This window comes from Cucurbita moschata, unplaced genomic scaffold, assembly GCF_002738365.1.
Source record: "Cucurbita moschata cultivar Rifu unplaced genomic scaffold, Cmos_1.0 Cmo_Scf00018, whole genome shotgun sequence".
NCBI lineage: Eukaryota > Viridiplantae > Streptophyta > Magnoliopsida > Cucurbitales > Cucurbitaceae > Cucurbita > Cucurbita moschata.
Genome location: NW_019268534.1, coordinates 1,364,054 through 1,386,076, shown reverse-complemented (window position 1 = coordinate 1,386,076; position 22,023 = coordinate 1,364,054). Strand labels below are relative to the sequence as shown.

Genomic DNA, 22,023 nt, shown 5'->3' with positions numbered 1-22,023 from the left:
ATGAGTAATTTTTAATGTAATTTTCATTGAGAGATTTTTTAATATTTTAATAAAAATATATAATTAGAATTTTGAATTCTAATTTAAATTTTAACATTACATGTATTGTTCAATTTAAATATTATAAAAACATAGTATTAAATACATAAGTCTTCCATTTAAAATATATATATATATATATATATAATTTAAAAGAATTGAAAAAAAAAAAGAAATGAAGTGGGAAAGTTAAGGATCAAGATTCCAAGGGCACTCTCTTGATATTTTTGCCCTTGGAATATTTTATTTCATTAATTATTTTTTTTATTTCTCATTTTTAAAATTGATAATTAAAACTAATTACAACCATGGATGGCAAATACTGTTTTATGAGTATATGTATATATATATCAAGTATGTGAGTTTTAAATGATGAAATAATTAATGTTTAGAAGTAAATATTTGTTTTACCAATTTTGGATACATAAATCAAAATTAAAAAAATTACATGTCATAATTGTTTAATATTTTTATTTAATTTAAAATTATATTTGTAATATAATACGTGTATATTTAACCAATTAGTGGATAGAAATCTAATTATATAATTAAAAAATATATATATATATATACCTGAGTTTTTTTTATTTCGTATTCTCTCAATATATATATATGTATTTACAGGTTTAATTTTTACTATTAAATGTGAAAAGCAGTAAGTAATAATTTATAGCTTAATTGTATAATTAAGGTTTACAAGAATCTATACGGAAAGAAAATTTTGAAGGCCACTTGGTTAAGCAGTGGTTGATTCATTCATTCCTCCAAGCATATAAAATCAAGGAGAAATCCATACTCTGCAACTTTGAGTCTTTAATTTGTTGTTCATGGGATGATGATGATGAAGAAGACGAAGAATTTAACAGCGACGATTGGGTATGGTTTCCACTGTTCTTGTGCGTTTGAAACATGAACACAGCACTACTACTCATGGCGGAATTCCCAAACAGCCAATTATGAACATCCCACATCACCTGCACTGGAATTCCGTCCACCACAATCGTATCATTCCCTCTAAACTTCCATTTCAGCCTCTTGATTTGCATCGCCGTCTTGCTGTCGATTCGAATCACCAAACTCGGTTCCTTCAATCCTCCACTATCGCATTCGATCGACACATTGTGCGTTTCCCCTTTCTCGCTGAATCGAGCCTTCGCGTAGAACAATTTCTTCCCGAACACGTGTTCTCTTCTCGCCACGAACACCGCCGCCGCGGCGGAAACCGCGGCGATTTTCTTGGTAGATTCGGACGGCGAATCGCCGACTCGGAATATGAGCTCTCGATCGAACACCACGGCGACGAAGAATCCTTCCTCTGGCTCCGGTCCGCTGCCGAATTTGGCGTTTGTTAAGTCCCAATGTATCTCCATTTTTCTCGATTCGATCTCGAAAATCTTGGATCCTTTCTTCTTTAAGAACAGCCATGGCTTAATGTCGAGCTTACACAGGCATTGATTTGCAGAGTTTTCGATCTGAAGAGAGAAACCTTGTCCCATCAAATGCTTGGTCCATGTTAGAACGATGAAGCACAATCGGCCGCGTGATTTGCACTGGTAGACGCAGGTGACTAGATTTTGAGCGGCTTTACTGATACTCGAAGACGATGAAGATGAAGAAGAAGAAGAAGAATCTGCAATTTGGACGCCATTTTCACCGAAACAAGAAGGAAAATCCTTCATAATAGCAACGAATATACCAAAAATTGACTAAGATGATTCCAAATGTAATCAGTAGTACGATCTTCTGGCCGTAGCTGCAATGAAACTGAAGGTAAAATCAATTTGAAATACCAAAATTGTTGAAGAACAGGCCGTGGATCGTTGAATCTGATTTGGGATTTCAGCCATGAGAGTATGAAATGGGGAATTTCAGTATAAAAGAGACATTTATATGACGCAAAAGGAAATTAGGATTTGATTTCTTTTTTTTTTTTTTGGTTAAGAAAACAATTAATCGAAGGATAAGTATGGCATTATGTAGATAAAGGAAAAATTTTTAAAATATATAATTTTTAAAAAATACTTATTAAAAGATATTTCATTTAAAAATATCTTGCTCGTGAAAAGGGCTTGAAACATCGTTCATATATTTTTTTCGACCACAAACGACTAATTATTAGCATAAATTTAATCATATCGTTCTATATGAGTAGAAATTAGATGGCCTTAAGCATCCGTATTTAAATTTTGAAAGCATAGTGACTTCTTTATTTCTATAAACATACGTTCGATGGGTCATATCCTTTGGACCCCGTCCCTCAACCAATTCAATTAATTCAACGTGGGGTTCAATTTCTAATTATTCTATAATACACGAAGATTTTGATTTTTTTCGATTGAAATGGTTGAATCTGATTATTTTTTTCATAATAAATATAGCAAAAAGCGATATGAGTTAGATGAACAAATTTTGAACCGAAATTATATTGGAGCAACAAATAATTGAAACCACGTGGGGTCTCTCCCATATCAAACATGTCATGTGGCATTCAATTTGTTGAAGGGATTCTCTCATATACCCATTTTATGTGTCCTTTTAAATTTGTTTCGGGTCAAACTAACTCATCCAAATACTCTTTGGAAAACATATAATTTTGATATTGTGCTTCCTCTTTTGGTGTTTTCCTTCCCCATGTTCTATGTTTTTTTGTTCATCTTTTGAATTCGTTGTTGCGGGTCTAAAATTTAAAAGATTTCTATACTTACGTGTTTCTATCAATTATGACATATAGAATAACCAAAATTGATCGTTTGAACTCGGACAACTTGACATGTTGGAAAATAATTTTAAATTTTGGGTATTTTTTGTTTTGTTTAAAGCAAATATGAGACCATAATAAACTAAATTAAAAAAAATAAAGAGTATTAGTGAGGGTATGAATTTAAATTTAAATTCTGTGGTTATTTAAATTTAAGATAAATTAATTTTATAAAAAAGTATTTAATCTATTAATTATAAATTTGGATATTATGTATGATGAAATATTAAATTTTCAATTTGTATATGGTATATATATATATATTTTTTAATATAGTTAATTTAGAGTGATTTAAATAAATTATGACAAATTACAGCCCATGGCATTAATACCTAGTTTAAAAAGGCCCACTTTGTTAGTTTGATTTGGGCCATTTGAGCCCAAATCCCTCTGGTAAATGAGTAAACAAGCCCATTTTGTTAGTTTAATCTGGGCCATTTGGGCCCAAATCCCGCTGGTAAAGGAGTAAACAAGCCCAGTTTGTTAGTTTGAGTTGGGCTATTTGAGCCCAAATCCCGCTGGTAAATGGGTAAACAAGCCCAGTTAGTTGGTTTGATTTGGGCCGTTTGAGCCCAAATCCCGCTGGGAAATCGGTAAGCAAGCCCAGTTTGTTGGTTTGATTTGGGCCGTTTGAGCCCAAATCCCGCTGGGAAATCGGTAAGCAAGCCCAGTTTGTTGGTTTGATTTGGGCCGTTTGAGCCCAAATCCCGCTGGTAAATCGGTAAACAGGCCAGTTTGTTAGTTTGATTTGGGCCATTTGAGCCAAAATCCCGCTGGTAATGGGTAAACAAGCCCAATTTGTTAGTTTGATTTGGGCCGTTTGAGTCCAAATCCCGCTGGTAAATGGGTAAACAAGCCCAGTTTGTTAGTTTGATTTGGGCCGTTTGAGCCCACATCCCGCTGGTAAATGGGTAAACAAGCCCACTTTGTTAATTTGATTTGGGCCATTTTCGCTGTTAACTTTTAAGGAAGCCCACATTATCAGTCAGATCTGGGCTTTTCAAGCCCGAATTCGGCTGGTGATTGTTTAAACGAGCCCACTTTATTAGTTAAACAATCGTTATCAGTTTTCTTTGGGCGGATCGCCGTCGTAACACCAGCTCTCTTCAGTCCGGCGACAGCAGCAAGAATGTTTAATTAATCTACAACACAACACCTAAATAGTGTGAAAGTTATCTTATTTATAATTAAATAAATTACAATCATATCGAAATAGTAATATATGGAAATAAGATAAATGGAAAAATATAATAAAACAAATATTAGATATTTGACTTGTAATAAAATATCAAATATAATATATATGATAAATTATAATTTATTTATAATCAAGCCACCACTTCCGTCGCTTTTGCCGCCAATTCCTCGGACGATCTTTCTCGCTACTACAGTATTTTAACCCGGTGAGAACTTTAAGGAATTATAATTTATTTGAAGGTTATTTGTTTTGTTTTTACAAAGGGGTTAAATGATTTAAATAATCGGATCAAATAATATAATTTATTTATTTATGCTTGTCAACTTTGAAAACTTCCCTTTTAACCATCTAATTAAAAAAAAAAAAAAAAAAACTATGACCAACAAAATTAATTATCCATCCAATTTCCTATTTTATTTTTGGGAAAAAATTGTTAACAAATGATAATACCGCTTCTCTACATTCATTTCTCAACCTATCATCATCTAATTTCATCGCCCATTCTTATCTTTTACACTCCTGGCACTGGTGAGCTTAAACTTTAAAATCTTTCATTTCATTCATTTTTGTTTCTTGATTCTCGCAATACATCTATTTGGTTAAATCTACAGTTTTCCCACTTAGTTCACCATTTACAGCTTACCCATTTCTTCCTTTCAGAGCTAAAGTATCTAAAGAGTTCTTGAACTCCCGTGGAGGTGTATAGGGAGCAAGTGGCCACAAACAATACTGTTTTTGGTGTCACACCCCATTATTGGGTTTTTGGAGTTATAACAAGGAAGGTAAGCTTCTACCTCTGCTTAGAGATGTTTGAAGCTTTCATTACCATGAAAACTGCTGCCGCTATGTGAATGTTTGCTGTTTCCATTAATGAACTGCTTCTTACCTTACAATAAAGTGTTCTTTACCCTTTTTTTTCTTTCTCAGTATTATAGTTTAAATGAATGGTTGGGGATTTGGGAGAGATCTCACATCCATTGGGGTGGAGAACAAACCATTTTTTGTAAGAGTGTAGAAACTTCTCTAGAAAATACGTTTTAAAAACCTTGAGGGGAAGTCCGAAAGGGAAAGTCCAAAGAGGACAATATCTGCTAGCGGTGTGCTTGAGCCGTTACAAATGATATCAGAGCTAGACACTAGGCGATGTGCCAGCGAGGAGGTTGAACTCCGAAGGGGGTGGACACGAGGCGGTGTGCCAGTAAGGACGCTGGGCCCTGAAGTGGGGTGGATTGGGGGGTCCCGCATTGATTGGTGAAGAGAACGAGTGCCAACAAGGACGATAGGCCCTGAAGGAGGGTGGATTATGAGATCCCACATTGGTTGGGGAGGAGAACAAACCCTTCTTTAAGGGTGCGGAAACCTCTCTCTAGCATACACATTTTAAAAGCCTTGAGGGGAAGCCTGAAAGGGAAAGCCCAAAGACGACAATATCTGCTAGCGGTGGGCTTGGGACATTACAAATGGTATCAGAGCCAGACATCGAGCGATGTGCCAGCAAGGAAGCTGAGCCTCGAAGGGGGGTGGACACGAGGCGGTGTGCCAGCAAGGACCCTAGGCCCCGAAGTGGGGTGGATTGGTGAAGGGAACGAGTGCCAACGAGGACGCTGGGCCTCGAAGGAGGGTGGGTTGTGAGATCCCACATTGGTTGGGGAGGAGAACAAACCATTCTTTATAAGGGTGTGGAAACCTCTCCCTAGTATACGCGTTTTAAAAATCTTGAAGGAAAACCTGAAAGGAAAAATCCAAAGAAGACACCGCTGCTAGCGGTGGGCTTGGGCCGTTACATAGGGCAAGAATAAGAAGGTTTGTTTTGCTTGCTATCTATTTTGGCACTGATATAGTTTGTTCCTTGTTACGTATGGGGTCTTTAGGCTCATGAAACCTGTTATTGAGAAGCATGATGTTTTAACGACTTCAAATTGCTTCTATATGTTGTACCTGCCACTCTACTTCATGTTGTCTTCTTTAAATGGATATTTCAAATGTTTGGTTTTGTTGTAGGAGTAATTCTTTTGGTTTGAATCGATGGAGAGGAACTTCATTGCTATGAGAATTCATGGTTCACCTATTGGGTTTCAAAATTTGTCGATATCGAGTTGGTTACACGGTTCGTCTCAATTCCCGAACAAGTTTCGAAACACTCCTAGATCGTTGTTCTTTCCCATTCGACGAACTAGTTTCAAACCACAACTAGAAGATCCCAGGTATCCTTCCAACTCTATTGGAATTTCAATGTCAAAAGGTCAACTCGGTCATGAACTTAACAACGCAGTTCAAACTTCCCCATATGGATATAAATTCGAACACCAAAAGACTCAAGATCATATGGAAAATCGAGTTCGTTCGAGTAGCAAGGAGAAGTTAAAGTATTATTCATGGATGTTACATGAATGTGCATCAAAACGATCTTTGAGTGTTGCAAAAGCCATTCATGGACTTATCGTGAAAGATGTAATTAATCCAGATTCCCATTTGTGGGTTTCGTTAGTGAACGTATATGCAAAGTGTAGATACTCCGCATACGCTCGGTTAGTACTTGCTAAAATGCCTAATCGTGATGTCGTTTCTTGGACGGCGTTAATTCAAGGTCTTGTAGCAGAAGGATTTGCTAATGATAGTATTTATTTATTTCAGGAGATGCAAAATGAAGGAATCATGCCTAATGAGTTCACTCTAGCTACTGGATTAAAAGCATGTTCTTTGTGTATGGCCTTAGATCTTGGAAAGCAAATGCATGCTCAAGCTTTTAAACTTGGATTATTACTAGATTTGTTTGTTGGATCTGCACTTGTTGACCTTTATGCTAAATGTGGTGATATAGAACTTGCATCTAGAATGTTCATTGGCATGCCCGAGCAAAACGACGTGACATGGAACGTGCTACTCAATGGTTACGCTCAAAGGGGCGACGGGATAGGAGTCTTGAAATTGTTTTGTGGTATGATGAAAATGGATATGAACTGTAGTAAGTTCACTTTAACTACTGTTCTTAAGGGTTGTGCAAACTCCAAGAACTTAAGACATGGGCAGGTAATCCATTCGTTGATTATCAAATTTGGGTATGAAGGCGATGAATTCTTAGGCTGTGGTTTGGTTGATATGTACTCAAAGTGTGGGCTTGCCATTGATGCATTAGAAGTGTTTAAGAACATCAAAAAGCCTGATATGGTGGCTTGGAGTGCCATGATTACATGCCTTGATCAGCAAGGACAAAGCGAGGAATCGATTAAGTTGTTTCGGTTAATGAGATCGAGCGGTATTGTCCCGAATCAGTACACGATTTGCAGCCTTATAAGCGCTGCTACGAACACGGGAGACTTGCAATATGGCCGAAGCATCCATGCTTGTGCATGGAAATATGAATTTGAAACTGATGTCTCTGTTACCAATGCATTGGTCACAATGTACATGAAAAATGGATGTGTTCATGAGGGTGTTAGCTTGTTCGAATCTATGGTCGACCGAGATTTGGTTTCGTGGAATACGTATTTATCTGGGTTTCATGAGCTCGGAATGTACGATCGTTCGGTAACCATCTTTCATGACATGTTAGAGGAAGGTTTTATCCCGAACATGTATACTTTCATTAGTGTTTTAAGATCATGTTCTTGTGTTTTAGATGCGCACTTTGGGAGGCAAGTGCATAGTCATATAATCAAAGCTCGTTTGGTTGATAACGATTTTGTTCAAACGGCTTTGATCGATATGTATGCAAAGTGTATGCGTTTGGAAGACGCTGATATAGCTTTCAACAGGTTAAACGGTAGGGATCTTTTTACTTGGACGGTTATCATTACGAATCATGCACAAGCGAACGAGGGAGAGAAGGCTCTTAATTACTTTAGACAAATGCAACGAGAAGGTGTAAAGCCGAACGAGTTCACGCTCGCTGGCTGTTTGAGCGGTTGCTCGTCTTTGGCGTCTCTAGAAGGTGGACAACAGCTTCATGCCATGGCTTTTAAGAGTGGACATTCAAGTGATATGTTTGTTGGTAGTGCCCTTGTTGATATGTACACAAAATGTGGCTGTATGGAAGAAGCTGAGGCGCTATTTGAAGGTTTGGTTTGGCGTGACACAGTGTCATGGAACACCATTATATGTGGCTATGCACAAAATGGGCAAGGCCATAAAGCTCTCGAGGCCTTTAAGGTTATGTTAGATGAAGGCATATGGCCTGATGAGGTGACCTTCATAGGCATTCTTTCAGCTTGTAGTCACCAAGGATTAGTTCAAGAAGGGAAAGAACGTTTTAACTCGATGTACCGAGATTTCGGTATTTCTCCTACGGTTGACCACTGTGCTTGTATGGTCGATATTCTCGGGCGGGTCGGAAAATTCGACGAGCTTGAAGAGTTCATTCGAGAAATGAAACTATCACAACATGCACTTATTTGGGAGACTGTTCTTGGAGCTAGCAAAATGCACGGCCATTTAGAACTCGGTGAGAAAGCTGCTAACGAACTCTTTAAGCTTCAACCCGAGAAGGAGACGAATTATATATTACTCTCGAATATTTTTGCGATAAAAGGAAGGTGGGACGATGTCGAAAGAGTTCGAACTTTGATGGCTCGTAAAGGTATTAAAAAGGAGCCAGGGTGTAGCTGGGTTGAGGCTAATGGTCAAGCTCATACATTTGTGGCTCATGATTGTTCACATCCACAAATTCAGGAAATACATGTAAAGCTAGAGGAGCTTGATAGAGAATTGACCTCTATAGGTTATGTGCCCGAAACTCGATACGTGCTTCATAACGTTGGAGAACCCGAAAAAAGGGAAAATCTTCGATATCATAGCGAAAGATTGGCCGTTGCTTTTGCACTTATAAGTACCAACACGAGGAAAAAAATTCGTATATTGAAAAATCTACGTATTTGTGGAGATTGTCATGATGTCATGAAGCTTATATCGAGTATCACAAATCGGGAAATAGTTGTTCGTGATGTTCATAGATTTCACCATTTTAAGAATGGCGCTTGCTCGTGTAACGATTTTTGGTGATGTGGCTTCCCATGGACATTATTGTTGAATTGATTTATTGTTCTGTGACAGACAAATCTACTACTGAGCAACTGTGAAGACAGTGTTGTTATGTCACTTACAGACACGTAAAATTCTGTGGTCAACGCAACGACATGATAGGCTACTCGAGAGATGACTGCAAAATGTCGACATGACTGTCGTAAAAGGTAAAATGAAACCTGTCTAATTGGGATGAGAAATGGCCTTGTTCTTGAATCTCGGACGGATTTGGGTTCTCGTTACGACGAGGTCGTAAATTTTTCGGGTTGTATGGGACTTCACTACAGCATAACTGCCATCAGGCACGGACTCAACCTCTGCAGTTTAGTATGATGGTTCTTGTTTCCGGTTGCTAGCCTCGAGAATCTTGTCGAACCACGAAGACTAATGGCCGATCCGAACGTCTAATCCTCGCAATCAATATACCTTAGGTAATGATAATCTTGTATTTTATAACTATTTATGGTAGTTTCAAAAAAATGTCTGCTAATCAATATACCTTGGATATCGCATATCAATGATGTCTGTCTGGAATATAGGTGCTTACTACTTGGATTAGCCTGTAAAGTCTCGAAACAGGTAGCTATTAGACTTCTATGTAACATTAGACGTGAGATCTCACACCTATTGGAGAGGGGAACTGTGAGGCTGACGAGAATACATAACAAGTCAAAGCGGATAATATTTACTAATGTTGGGCTTGGGCTGTTACATTAGATATAATTCTTGAATTCGAACTTTTGAACTTTTTGGTCGTTTTGAACGTTTAATCTTTTAGTCGAGAGTATGCCTTTTAATCAGTTAAGTTATGCACGGTAGGACTCATGCCAAGGATTCGAAATTCGGATTCGGCCCATGGTGGTCCCGGCATTCTCTCTCTATGACATGGTCATGTTATTTACTCGCTTCTGAGAGTAAAGACTGACCCCACAAACCAACATGAGTCATTCCAACATGTTTTGTTTTCACTCTTATAAGGAATGTTTCATTCCTCTTTCTAACCGACGTAGGAACATGGCTCGAGGAGAGTCGAATAGCCTTATAAATAGAGTGGCCCGATGATTCAATACCATAAATTATGAAAAAATTTGCTCAAATATTTAAAACCCATCATTATTTATAATTTTGACTTTTATAGTTTCCTTCTTTAATATATAATAACTTTTAAGATTTAGAGAATCTTTATTCCATTATTTGAAAAAAAAAATCTAATAATTTCAAACCTTTATTCAAATAGTGTTTAATAAGTATCAAATATATTAATTAATTAATTAATAGCAACAGAAAAAAATATTATTAATTTACATCAATTTGAACATAGCTCAACTATAATTTTTATAAAAATAATATTTTCACGAGTAATAAGTCATATAATTATGGACGTTTTTTTTTTAATATAAAAACTTTTATTATATTAAAAGGTTAGACTATACCCTAAAAATTAATATCCATATAGAATGGTTTAGCCTTCTTTGAAAATTTGGGTCTTCCCATTAAATTGAAATAAATTAATTATTTTGAAGCACAACCAAAACTCTTCAATGTGAAGCTACATGCATATCCCACCTTAAGATTATTATTAAACTTTTAGTTCAAATTTCAAATCTTTTTTAACTTAAAACACAAGTAAATGAAAAGTATGAGTAAAGACCAACATATTGATCATATATTAAAATATAAAATATGTTCTTTTCTTTAATTTCATTCATGCAATTCCTATATTAGATCATTAATTACAAATAAAATATAACTACCCTAACGACTTTTTATTACTAAATATTTGGACGTTGATATAAATATTAAAGTCTAATTTTTACAAAAATATTTATTAAAATATGTGAATGTTTTTTCAGTTCCATAATTACGGTGAATTTTTTAAATGATAATAAATATTTGATTAATTGAGCTACACTCAAGTTGATATTTTAGATATAAAAATAAATGTTTGTTTTTTTTTATACAAAATTGGGCTTAGATAGAGAGATCCTTGATGAAGACAGAACACCAAAAATTATGCATGTTTTTCTTGCAAGAATGCATGTCATTGTCAGAAATAATTAGAAAGAAAAATAATATTTAGAGTGCAAAATTGCAAGGGGTATTTTGGTAAAAGACTTCTTTATGCATCGTGTTGACTCGAACGTGAAACTCTAATGCTATTTTTACTAAATTTTTGACACCTAAAGAGACGTTAGATTTTTGCTATATGAACGTTTTTTTGGTAATATGTTTCAATTTCACGACCGTTTTGTTGTAAGGTCATTTTCATAATTTTATTTATTAAAGAAAAGTGACGAGAATATATGTTAATTCGATATTATCTCCTCTCTTATTACTAAAGAAAACGAGCTGGAATTGTTAACTCTCAATATTTTAAAATAAATAAATAATTAAAGAGTCAAAGTTATATTTTTAGAAATAAAACATTCAAGATTGTTGCGTCATATATATGATAACAAGATAAGAGTAGGCAAATTTTTATTGATGTTCTAGAAGATTAACGAAACAAGAAACCTTTTGGTCCCAAAAATTTTTATTTATTTATTTATTTATTTTTTTTTTTTTTGTAGGAATTGAGGTGAAAATTAAAAAANAATTTTTTTTTTTTTTTTTTTTTTTTTTTTTTTTTTTTGTAGGAATTGAGGTGAAAATTAAAAAAAAAAAAATCAATATAAATTATTAATTTGTGTTATTGAAAATTGGGCGGAAACAGGGAATCTCCATCCTTACAGGACCACGACCCCATGAATTAAATAGACATCTCTACTTGAAACAATTGTGTTACCAAAAAATTTAATTTCCTAGACGTTATGTTTTTTTTTTTTTTTAATTTCAATTTAATATTAAAAAAAAACTGATGACACGTGTTAAATATAAAAATGCTTGACGTAGACACGCACCACCCATCGTTCCAGGAACATGAATCTTACCACCAATATTAACTTTATAAACAATTTATGTAACATAATTATTTTAATTAATATATACCATTTTAGTTGTTATAATTGCAATAATACACCATACACATTTAATATATGACCTAAATTATTGGTTCCATCCTCTCCCACTTCTTTCATGACGTGGTTGATTTTCCTACAAGAATCAATTTATAATATCGCTTATACAAAAAGTTTTTAGAATTTAATATATTATTTTTAATATAAAAAAATCATTAATAATTTCTATAACTGAAGCATAGTTCAATTGATTTAATTTAATCAAAGTCCCACTTATAGAATATTTATATACATTGGTCTACCCGTGTCATAATTTATTCAATTAATACATCAAACTTTTATTATAAGTAAGTCTCATATTAATAACATTCAATAATTTACATATAGCATAATTATTTTTTTCCGAATCTTCATAAATAAGAGTAAAATTCAATTATGAAAAAATTCAATTGTTTTTTTTTTTTCCTAATCAGTAAAATAGACCCATAAATAAAAAATAAAAATAAAAAACGTATAATAAATTTTTAATAAATATTCATAAATTTAAATTTTTTTGAATACGATAAAAACCTGTTAAAGATTTATTAGAAATTTCAGAATAAAATATACTATAATTAACTCTATATATATATACACACGTGAGTGTGTATATATATATATTATAATATTTTTTTACATTGATTTAAAATGTCACCATATTCAATTGAATAATAAAACTCGCGTGTGTGTGTATATATATGTATATGTTTGATAAGAAGCAAACAAATTAAAGTTTTTAAGGCTCTCTAGCTTTTTTCCTTCTCACCTTCTTCACCAACTATGAACCAAACATTGGGAGGTTGATGATTTCACAGCCACTGTGGCATTAATAATTGCGCCAAATCTTGTTCGTTCAAATGGGATGGTTCAGATCGCTTCTCGTTTCGCCATTGAAGAAGCTCTGGGTTCGTCTGCACTCCCCTCATAGAAACCGTAACCATTCCAATTCCATCATCATCATCATCTCTCTTTTGTTTGGTCGGAATTATCACCGGCCGCCGCCGTCTAACTCCGATGAAGTTTTGCTGTTTTTGGATGTAGGGAAAGGGATCTACATTTTGTATAAAGATGTCAAGTCTTGCCCTTGTGAAGATGTCCAGATGCTTTGGTCCATTCTCGTCGAGGCCGGCAGCTCCTCCTCTCACCCGCCATCGCCGCCGTGAACCCAGCTTTCCTCCGCTGTAAAGGATGGCGGTTCTTGTATAGCAGCACCACCCCGCCACCAGTTTGGCGCATTTTGTAAAATCCCCCTGGTTTAATTTTGTGGGAATATACTTAATTTTGTGATTTACAATAAAAACTATAATGGGTTTTTCTATAAACGAATAATTTTGACTCTAAAAAATATTTAATTATAATCAAACCCAAATTTTAAAAACAATGTATTTAATAAAATAAAGAAATTCAAATGGTTATTTAACAATGTATTTAATTTTTTTTTTCAATTTCGAATTTTTTAAAAAGAACATGAGCATAAAATTTTAAAATTAAAAATTAATGAAGTGAAGCGGTTGCGAAATTGATCTGAAATCAGTACTTGTAATGGGCAAAAGGTTGACGTAGTGCCACGTGAAGGTAGAAACTACGGGTTATGAACTTCTTTTTTCGAAGACAAAGCAACAACAATATCCGAGATCTAAAAATATATTGATTTTACTTGCTTTATTTTGACTTTATACGTTAAAAATTATTCACGCTTTTAGGGTATAGCCCTAATATTCCCAATTATCCATGAGCGGTTGAAAAACCTAGCCCTAAAAACTCTTTATCAAAATATTCCAACCTTTAGCCTTATGGTACTTATGGTTCTATACGAACAATATTCAATAGTAACATATACATGTTCGAGCTAATTTTATACCACACTTTCGTAAATATAAAATCTCAATAATTATATATTTATTTTTATTAGGAAAAAAAAAAAAAAAAGACACCAGCTAACTTTTAAAGGAACTAATAACCTCCAAAACGAGATTATAATTTTATACTCTAAAAATAAATAAATAAATTTAATTGTGCATTGTTTTTCATGTTTTTTATTTTCAGACACAATATTTATTATATTGGTTGTTTAAGGTTGAAGGTTAATTTTTTTTAAAATTTATTTAAATTAATTTTGAAGTATATTTGTTGGTAGAAAAATACTATAAATTAAAATTAGAAGACATTAGCTAACAAAAATAAAATAAAAAATAAAAAAAATAAAAAAAATAAAAAACCCTAATTGGATTATCTTCCCCCAATTTGTTGGGTATACGTATAATTTTTAATTTGGAAATACTTTGTGGAGGGAAAATTAGAAATCGTAAATGGCAAAATGACGATTCTAGCCCTCTTTAGCTCAAGTAATTACGTACGAACCTACCCTCTATGAACTGATTTTAATAGAAAGCCACCCAACGACTCTACCCTTCTTCTGTAGATTAAACCCGTCGTCTTTCTTTCTACTTTTTAAACCAAAAATAACAAAATCAATTTTTTTCATTCCCAAATATGCAGAGTTTTGTCACCGAATCACGCTGCTGTTGACCTCAATAGCGTTGTTCAACTCCCACGATTCTGTAATTTCTCGGAATTTGCTGCATTGGAAGGATGTTCTTCGGTGTCGGCATGGCCGGGGTTTGATCTGGTTTTTTTTTTCATTTTCTGCTATTTTTGTATTTTTTCTTGTTTTTATGTGCTTCTTTGATTCAGCGTTGGATTATTTTGCTGTCTGCGGTTTTGGTTGCGGTGGGAGGAGGAGTGGAATTTGTGTTGTTCTTCGTTGTTTTGTTATGAGTGTCGTGTGGCGGGAATTTTGGTTAGGTTCAGGGGGTTCTGTTTGAGCATTTTGGAAATTTTGGGTGTTCGTGGGGGTATGGAGGAGGAGCTGAGTGCTGAGAAATTGTTGAGGAAGGCGAAGGAGGAAGATTTTGATTTTGATCTTGATCGAGTTCTGGATGGGGAGGGGAACGAAGTGTTGCAGAATCTTCATATAGATGGTGCGGAAAATCTGCATTCGGTTTCAATCAGCTGTGATTGTGAGAGAGAGTTGTTGGAGTTGGAAATCCAGAAGGGATATGAGGCGAGAGTGGAGGAAGTCATGGTGGATGTGTTTAAGGGTAGTGGGGAAAATGCTGAAGTGGAAATAAGGAGTAGCAAAAGGAGGAAGGTGGACGATGACCACATTGAAGGTGGAGATAAAAAGGTAGTGGAGAAAGTGAAAATAAAACTTATGGCTGATAAACTGCGGGGTAGTGATCGAGTTTTGCGGTCGAGTTTTGCAGCAAAGATAGAGTGTGATAGTGTAGCTGATAGTGACGGGAATAATAGGACTATGGTGGTGCAGAATTGTAGGAGCAGTAGGTATGGCAAGAAATTAGAGAAGTTGGAGAAGGGAAGTGAAGATCAATTGCTCTCTGGAGATCAGGAGGTAAAAAGAAAGCGTGGGAGACCGCCGAAGGTGGAAAAGGAAGCTGAGGAAGTAGTTGTTAGCCCTATGATGACGTTGAAACGTAAGCCTGGAAGACCACCCAAATTGGAGAGTGAAAACAACCATCGAGTTGTCTGCGAGTCGAGGAAGTTAAAAAAGAAGCGTGGAAGGCCACCCAAGACTGAAAAGGAAAATGACAATCCGTTGCTTCCACCAAAGTTGGAGAGTGAAAATAACCATCAACTTGTCTATGAGTCGAAGAAGTTAAAAAAGAAGCGTGGAAGACCACCCAAGATCGAAAAGGAAAATGAAAATCCATTGTTTCCACCCAATTTGGAGTGTAAAAACAACCATCAACTTGTCTGTGAGTCGAAGAAGTTAAAAAAGAAGCGTGGAAGGCCACCCAAGACTGAAAAGGAAACTGACCATCCATTGTTTGGTGAATTGAATAACTTAAAACCCAGGCGTGGAAGACCACCAAAGTTGCAACAAAGCAATGGAGCTCTGAAGGATGAACTCACTAAGGGAAGAAAAGATAGGCTGGCAAGAAAATTAAGTATGAAGTTGAGATACGGGGTAAAGACTAATGTTCCAACTTATTGTTTATCCTCATATAAGAGGCATATTAGGAAAGAAATACACATGACAAAATCTATACCGGTTGGAAATGATTTATCTCAGGAAATTCTGATACCAGAAGTAGCACTGGCAGCGAGGTCAAAGGTAATTACTTGCGGTGACAAGATTAAGGAAGTGAAGAAAGTAGAAAAGCCCAAGATCAATGTAGATGAATACAAGAGGTCAGTAGCAAAGAATTTATTGAGAGAGAGGATTACTGAAATATTAAAAACTGCTGGTTGGACAGTTCAGTATAGGCCCCGATGCAAACGGGAGTACAAGGATGCAGTTTATGTAAGTCCAGAGGGACGAACTCACTGGTCAATCACCTTGGCTTATAATGTGCTTAAAAGGCACTATGAAATAGGTGACGGCGATTCCAAAGTTTATAGGACTGGTTTTACATTTACTCCAATACCGGAGGAAGAAATCATGACACTAACAAGGGTTACAAGAGCTAGGAAGATTGAAGAATTGAAGAATCGAAGGAGAAATGAAAAATTAAAAAAGCTCATTGAAAGGACAAGGTGTAAAGAGAAAGCAAAATCTTCAAGAAGTCCAGTTTCCAAGTCAATTAAGAAGAGGAAAAAAGATATGTCGCATCATTACCTTGATAATTCAGGCCATAACCTAGAAAAGGGGTTTCCTCAGACACAAAATAGTAAGCGATGTGCTTTATTGGTTCGAAATACAGAGGAAACTGCCAATTCTTGCAATGATGGCTATTTTCTATATAAAGGGAAGCGGACACTACTTGCTTGGATGATAGATTTGGGGGTTTTGTCACTTGATGAGAAGGTAAAGTACATGAACCAAAGAAAGACACGGGTGAAGCTTGAGGGTAGGCTTACAAGAGATGGAATTCTTTGCAACTGCTGTGATGAAGTTTTTACAATTTCAAAATTTGAAATGCATGCCGGAGGCAGAGTTGGTCAGCCACTTGAAAATATATATGTACATACTGGTTCTTCCCTCCTCCAATGCCTGTTGGAATCATGGAATAAACAAAATGAACCACAGTGTAAAGGGTACAATTTTGTTGATGTTGATGTCGAAGATCCTAATGATGATACTTGTGGAATTTGTGGAGATGGTGGAGACTTGATTTGTTGTGATAGTTGTCCATCTACATTTCATCAAAGTTGCTTGGATATTAAGGTAAGTGTTCATCATAATATTGGTATGTGTGAGTTACATTCAAATGCAATCAAGTGATCTTTTGGATCATGCCCTCCCTCCGGGCTACCGTAACTCTGTTTAAGTTAAAACTTTCATTTTGGTTGTACAACTAAACTATACATTCATGTGTAAGCCGTTAATATGTTGAGGTACTCCTGTCTAGTCTTTTCTACATAAAGAATTTGGATGTCTGGATGAGTTTTCAGTCTTGCATATTGCATCAATTACGAGTGATTGTTTAGTGAAAGTCTTTTAAACTATTTGGGACAATTTTTTTTCTAACACATGTTGTCGTGGCATTGAGTTTCTAACTGTTTTGTTTAACTTTCAGAAGTTTCCTTCTGGTCCCTGGCACTGTTTGTATTGTTCATGCAAATCATGTGGACAAGTCACGATGGGGTTATGTCCAAGGGATGATCATCAGGAGGCAGCTGCAGCTGTGTTATGTAAATGCCATCTCTGTGAGGAAAAATGTAATGAATATTACATCTCTTTTTCCTGTAGATTCTTCGCTTTTATTCTTTTGTAACGTTTATGTTGTTATATTACTTTTTCTTCAGCTGCATTTCTTGTTGTTAAAACCATACTATCACTGCTATAATTGCCATAGGAAGATAACATCAGAGCATCATCATTTTAGTCATTCATTTCAAATTTTATTTTCAGATCATCCCATATGCGTTCAGACAAACGATGCTTCTGGTGATGACGTGAATAACCCATTGTTTTGCGGGAAGAAATGTCAAATGGTAATATTTCAATTATTTGTTATAATAATCAAACTTGGAAATATCTAACTTTCTTATGAGTTCATAGTTTGGAATTGATGTTTATCCCTGACAATACGATACTGAAAAACCTCTGGTAATCTTAATTTGGGTGAAGTGGCTATGCAATTCTTTCCTTTCAAATAAACAACACCCCCNCCCCCCCTTCGTTTCCCCTGAGAATGTTTTTTTTAACCTGATGGCACTTTCACTTAGTTGGACCATATGATGTTGTTGTTCCAGCTACATGAAAGGCTTCAAATGCTTCTTGGGGTCAAGCAGGATATGGAAGAAGGATTTTCATGGACTCTTATTCGTAGAAGTGATGTTGGCTCAGATGTTAGTCTCTGCAGTGAAGTAGCTCAGAAGATTAAATGTAATTCCGAGCTTGCAGTTGCCTTGTTTGTAATGGATGAGTGCTTTTTACCTATCATTGACCACAGAAGTGGCATTAATTTGCTTCATAACATTCTCTATAATTGTGGGTAAGTACCTTTCAACACTGAGTAGCTACTTGATTTTTTTGTCTGCATACAAAATATGCTCTAGAGGTCATGAGGGATTGTCTATTGGAGAGGAGTGCATGAAGATAAATAAGAGCATAATATTTAGGACTGGAATGTCTTATGTGGGTAGGACCTTAATTTTGTCAGCATAAGGCCTTCATTAGAGAAGTTGTCATTTTTTCTTCGTCCATTATGACACATATGGATGTAAATATGGTGAAATGAGGCCAAATGTCTGGCTTCAAAAGCATTAATAATGGCCTGTAAAATTTCCATATGTAAAATAAATTTAAGTCCAATCACTCTTGTTTTTGGACATGTATTTTAGCCTCTGACTACCTACAATTTTCTTCAACTTCTGTGCTTGCTGTACTAATTACTAAAGCAACACGTGTACTTAAAAGTGCTAAATTCCTTTTCCAGGTCAAATTTTACTCGTCTAAATTTTAGTGGCTTTTACACTGCAATTCTTGAAAAGGATGATGAGATTATATGTGCCGCATCCTTAAGGTACGTGTCTTGTTTTTCATGGTGCTTAAATCCCATTTGAATTCATTGCAAACACTATTGAATTTATCTTATACTGTTGGAATATTCATTTGATTTTAAGCAACTTGCCTTTGTAGTATCTGTGGACTATCAATACTCTTTTTTTTGTAAAGAAATGATTATATTCAACAAAATTGACAATCTAGTGACTTGGTAGACTATTTCCGCTAGACAATAAATTGTAACCAGAAGAACAAGCAAAGTAAGCTGGCAAATAAGGTTAGAAAATTGCTAACTCCTGAAAGAATGTTGTACTAAAAGTTTTCATTACACGTAAACTTATTTATCATTAGTTACAATAGAGAAGATCATCACACAAATTAAGAGAAATCGAGGCTTAGAAGGAAATATTAAAATGTGCAATGTTCAAATCTTTACTTCGTAGAACAATTCTTAAATGGCCTCTTATCTTGTTCCAAACTAATGCTTTAGTTCATATGTAGGGGGGGTTCCTTGCAGTTTAATGAACCTTTCTCCTGGTCCAAGCAAAAATTTAATAAGCATCTCCTCTAACAAATTCCCACTCTATTTGGCAGATAGCTAAGAACTCTGTAGGAAATGCTACGAAGATTGTTAGTGAACCAATATGTCGCGTCAGTCCGTTGTGGCCTCCTTATAGAGGATGTATGTCTCATTGAGGATGAAGGCACTGGTAAATAAATAACCCTCTCTAATGCCACAAGCTAAATTAAAAAAAAAAAAAAAAAAAAAAAAAAAAAAGAAACCATCGTACATTAAATTAAGATGTGATACGGTTTAATTAGCTGTTGCAGTATACCCCCCACAGATATCACCTATTGTCTTCCGTGTCTCTGTTCCTTAATTTTAATCCAGCCCTCATAAGAGGGCATTACCATGTCTCCTTTGAACAGCTGTTGACTCCAAGGTGAACTTTAGATAGAAAGATCCAACCTTATGCCACTCTTTGATTTTCTAGTTTATCCATTTCAGCTAGAACACCTTTCCTATTTGTACTTTTCTCAATCCAGATGGATTGTTTCTCCATCGAGACTCTTTGAAGTATTTCTGGTTTAATGGCACATGTTGAAGATCTGTTTGGTTTTGGGTGCTTTTCTACCCAAAGGCCTGGTTTTTTCCAGTGCCTTGGATGCTCTGTATACAGAGCTTTCGCCGTCTAGAATTTTCTCAATCTGGTTTTATTATTTAATACATGCTACATTATCGGGTATTTTTTATTTACTCCCTTGAATTTATTAAACACTAACATTGAAATTCTTTCCTGATTGATGAAAATAGGATCCATGGAAATGAATTAGCAGAGATGCCATTCATTGGAACTCGTTATATGTATAGGCGTCAGGGAATGTGCCGTCGCTTTCTTGGTGTGATTGAATCGGTAGGTCATAAATTTTGTCTTATTGTATCTTCCTGTTATTGTGTATTGTGTGTTGTCCAATAAATTACTACTGCTGATCAATATTCTAGATTTCAGTTGGTTGTTCTGTGTTTTGCATATCATTGTGCTATTTGATTTACATACATGCCTGTTTTTCTTCTGTTACCCTATTCTTTGTCAGGCTTTGTCCTCTCTTAATGTGGAAAAGTTGGTCATTCCCGCAATATCTGAACTAAGAGATACATGGACTTCTATCTTCGGTTTCAAGCCCCTTGAAGAGACTAGCAAGCGAAGGATGAGGAAAATGAGTTTGTTGGTCTTTCCTGGTGTAGAAATGCTGCAGAAACCGCTATTGAAGGATCATCTTCCGATGGAGTGTACACCTCTTGCAGAAGGTATCTATCTATTAGGGATTGTGCTCATTGTGCATTCATCACATTCTTATGGATCAAATAATTTATTTTTCATTCATGTAGGTTCTAAGTCTCCTCAACTTTCAGAACCACAAACGCTGGAGGTCGTTGCAACCTGTCCTGAAGAGAGACATTTGCCTGGTCCTTGTGTAAATTCATGCAGCGAGGGCACCGCAAGTGATGGATTTGGGATTTCTGGTGAACCTGCAGTTGTTGAATCCAGTGTTAAACGAAATGATAAAATTTTGAATGATGATATGGATGATACTTCTGACGATGTCGAAGCCCATAATGCAGATGTTATCGACAGTACTTTGGGTGAAAGGAACCAAAAGTTTGAGAACTCAATGTGCTCTACATGCCTGATATGTGAGGAAGCTGAAGAGGCTGGCCAATACCAAACGTCTCTTGGTTCTACCATTTCAGACCCTGAAGACCGGACATCGGAACTAAATGGAGAAATGGATGGAAGCTCAGCAATTGATCCAAAGTCCTGCCTGGAATTTCCCAAAGGTACTGATAGTATTGATGGCCAGGCGACTGCAGAAATTTGTATTCCTAGTGACAAACTCGAGTCTACTCACGACGAGCATGTAAATCAGTCGGAGACAATCAGCTCTAGTAACCCACAAAAGATTGCTTCAGTGCATGATGGACAGACGGTTCTCGTTAACTCAGAAACTGCAAATGGTTGTGATGCCACTTTACATATGGACGAGAAAACTAGTTCTCCCTCTGATGGTGATAGGCTTAAAGTTTCTTCTAATTGCCATCCCATGGAGGACGTGATGTAGGCAGATGACCTGGGTCACTGGGATTTCAGTAATTACTTAGGAGGACAATTCTGAGCAGAAATAAGTGACGACTGGAGCATAGTCTAATCTCCACCTCTGAAGCAGAATTAGTTCCTTAGAGAATTCAGATAGATAGTTTTCCAAATCAACAGGTGTTGGTGCACAGATTAACACATGCCACACTGTATAATAGATTACTAAAACTTTGCTTCTGCTTTGGCTTTTCTTTGCGCCATTGCACAGCTGAAGGTAGTTTTGTCGCGGTAACGCTCAGGTATGACTCTGTCGAACCAAGCTACTTATATCCTTTTAGTCTCAAACCGATGCATCTTCAGTGGCTATGGCTAGAGTACTGCAGAACTCTTTTTTGTTGGTCTTACTAACCAATTGTGCCATTTTTTGGGATGGATGATATCCC

At 35.7% G+C, this 22,023-nt stretch overlaps 3 protein-coding genes and 1 long non-coding RNA gene across 7 annotated transcripts; 3 read left to right on the top strand and 1 right to left on the bottom strand.

Annotated features, from left to right (window-relative positions):
* Nucleotides 1-756: 756 nt before the first annotated feature.
* Nucleotides 757-1,945, bottom strand: LOC111456284. The gene has a single exon (XM_023098111.1). It carries the CDS (start codon nucleotides 1,716-1,718, stop codon nucleotides 792-794), a length of 927 nt encoding a protein of 308 aa, XP_022953879.1. The 5' UTR covers nucleotides 1,719-1,945; the 3' UTR covers nucleotides 757-791.
* A 2,550-nt stretch (nucleotides 1,946-4,495) lies between these two features.
* LOC111456125 (pentatricopeptide repeat-containing protein At2g03880, mitochondrial-like) lies at nucleotides 4,496-9,502 on the top strand. Its single transcript, XM_023097897.1, has 3 exons — nucleotides 4,496-4,523; nucleotides 4,656-4,777; nucleotides 5,997-9,502. The coding sequence occupies exon 3, from the start codon at nucleotides 6,021-6,023 to the stop codon at nucleotides 8,991-8,993; it is 2,973 nt and encodes a 990-aa protein (XP_022953665.1). The 5' UTR covers nucleotides 4,496-4,523; nucleotides 4,656-4,777; nucleotides 5,997-6,020; the 3' UTR covers nucleotides 8,994-9,502.
* A 3,246-nt stretch (nucleotides 9,503-12,748) lies between these two features.
* LOC111456127 lies at nucleotides 12,749-13,304 on the top strand. The gene is made up of 2 exons (XR_002712698.1): nucleotides 12,749-12,943; nucleotides 13,052-13,304. It is a non-coding gene; the product is annotated as an uncharacterized LOC111456127 (long non-coding RNA).
* Nucleotides 13,305-14,439: 1,135 nt separating this feature from the next.
* LOC111456124 lies at nucleotides 14,440-22,017 on the top strand. 4 transcript variants are annotated; one of them, XM_023097895.1, is made up of 9 exons: nucleotides 14,440-16,148; nucleotides 16,203-17,198; nucleotides 17,551-17,692; nucleotides 17,886-17,968; nucleotides 18,230-18,471; nucleotides 18,916-19,002; nucleotides 20,299-20,398; nucleotides 20,580-20,793; nucleotides 20,875-22,017. In XM_023097895.1, the coding sequence occupies exons 1-9, from the start codon at nucleotides 14,868-14,870 to the stop codon at nucleotides 21,603-21,605; spliced, it is 3,876 nt and encodes a 1,291-aa protein (XP_022953663.1). In that variant the 5' UTR covers nucleotides 14,440-14,867; the 3' UTR covers nucleotides 21,606-22,017. The 4 variants fall into 4 exon arrangements, with proteins under 4 accessions (XP_022953663.1, XP_022953661.1, XP_022953662.1 ...); XM_023097893.1 differs by having other exon boundaries at nucleotides 14,440-17,198; nucleotides 17,554-17,692; XM_023097894.1 differs by having other exon boundaries at nucleotides 14,440-17,198; nucleotides 20,899-22,017.
* The last annotated feature ends 6 nt before the right edge of the window (nucleotides 22,018-22,023 follow it).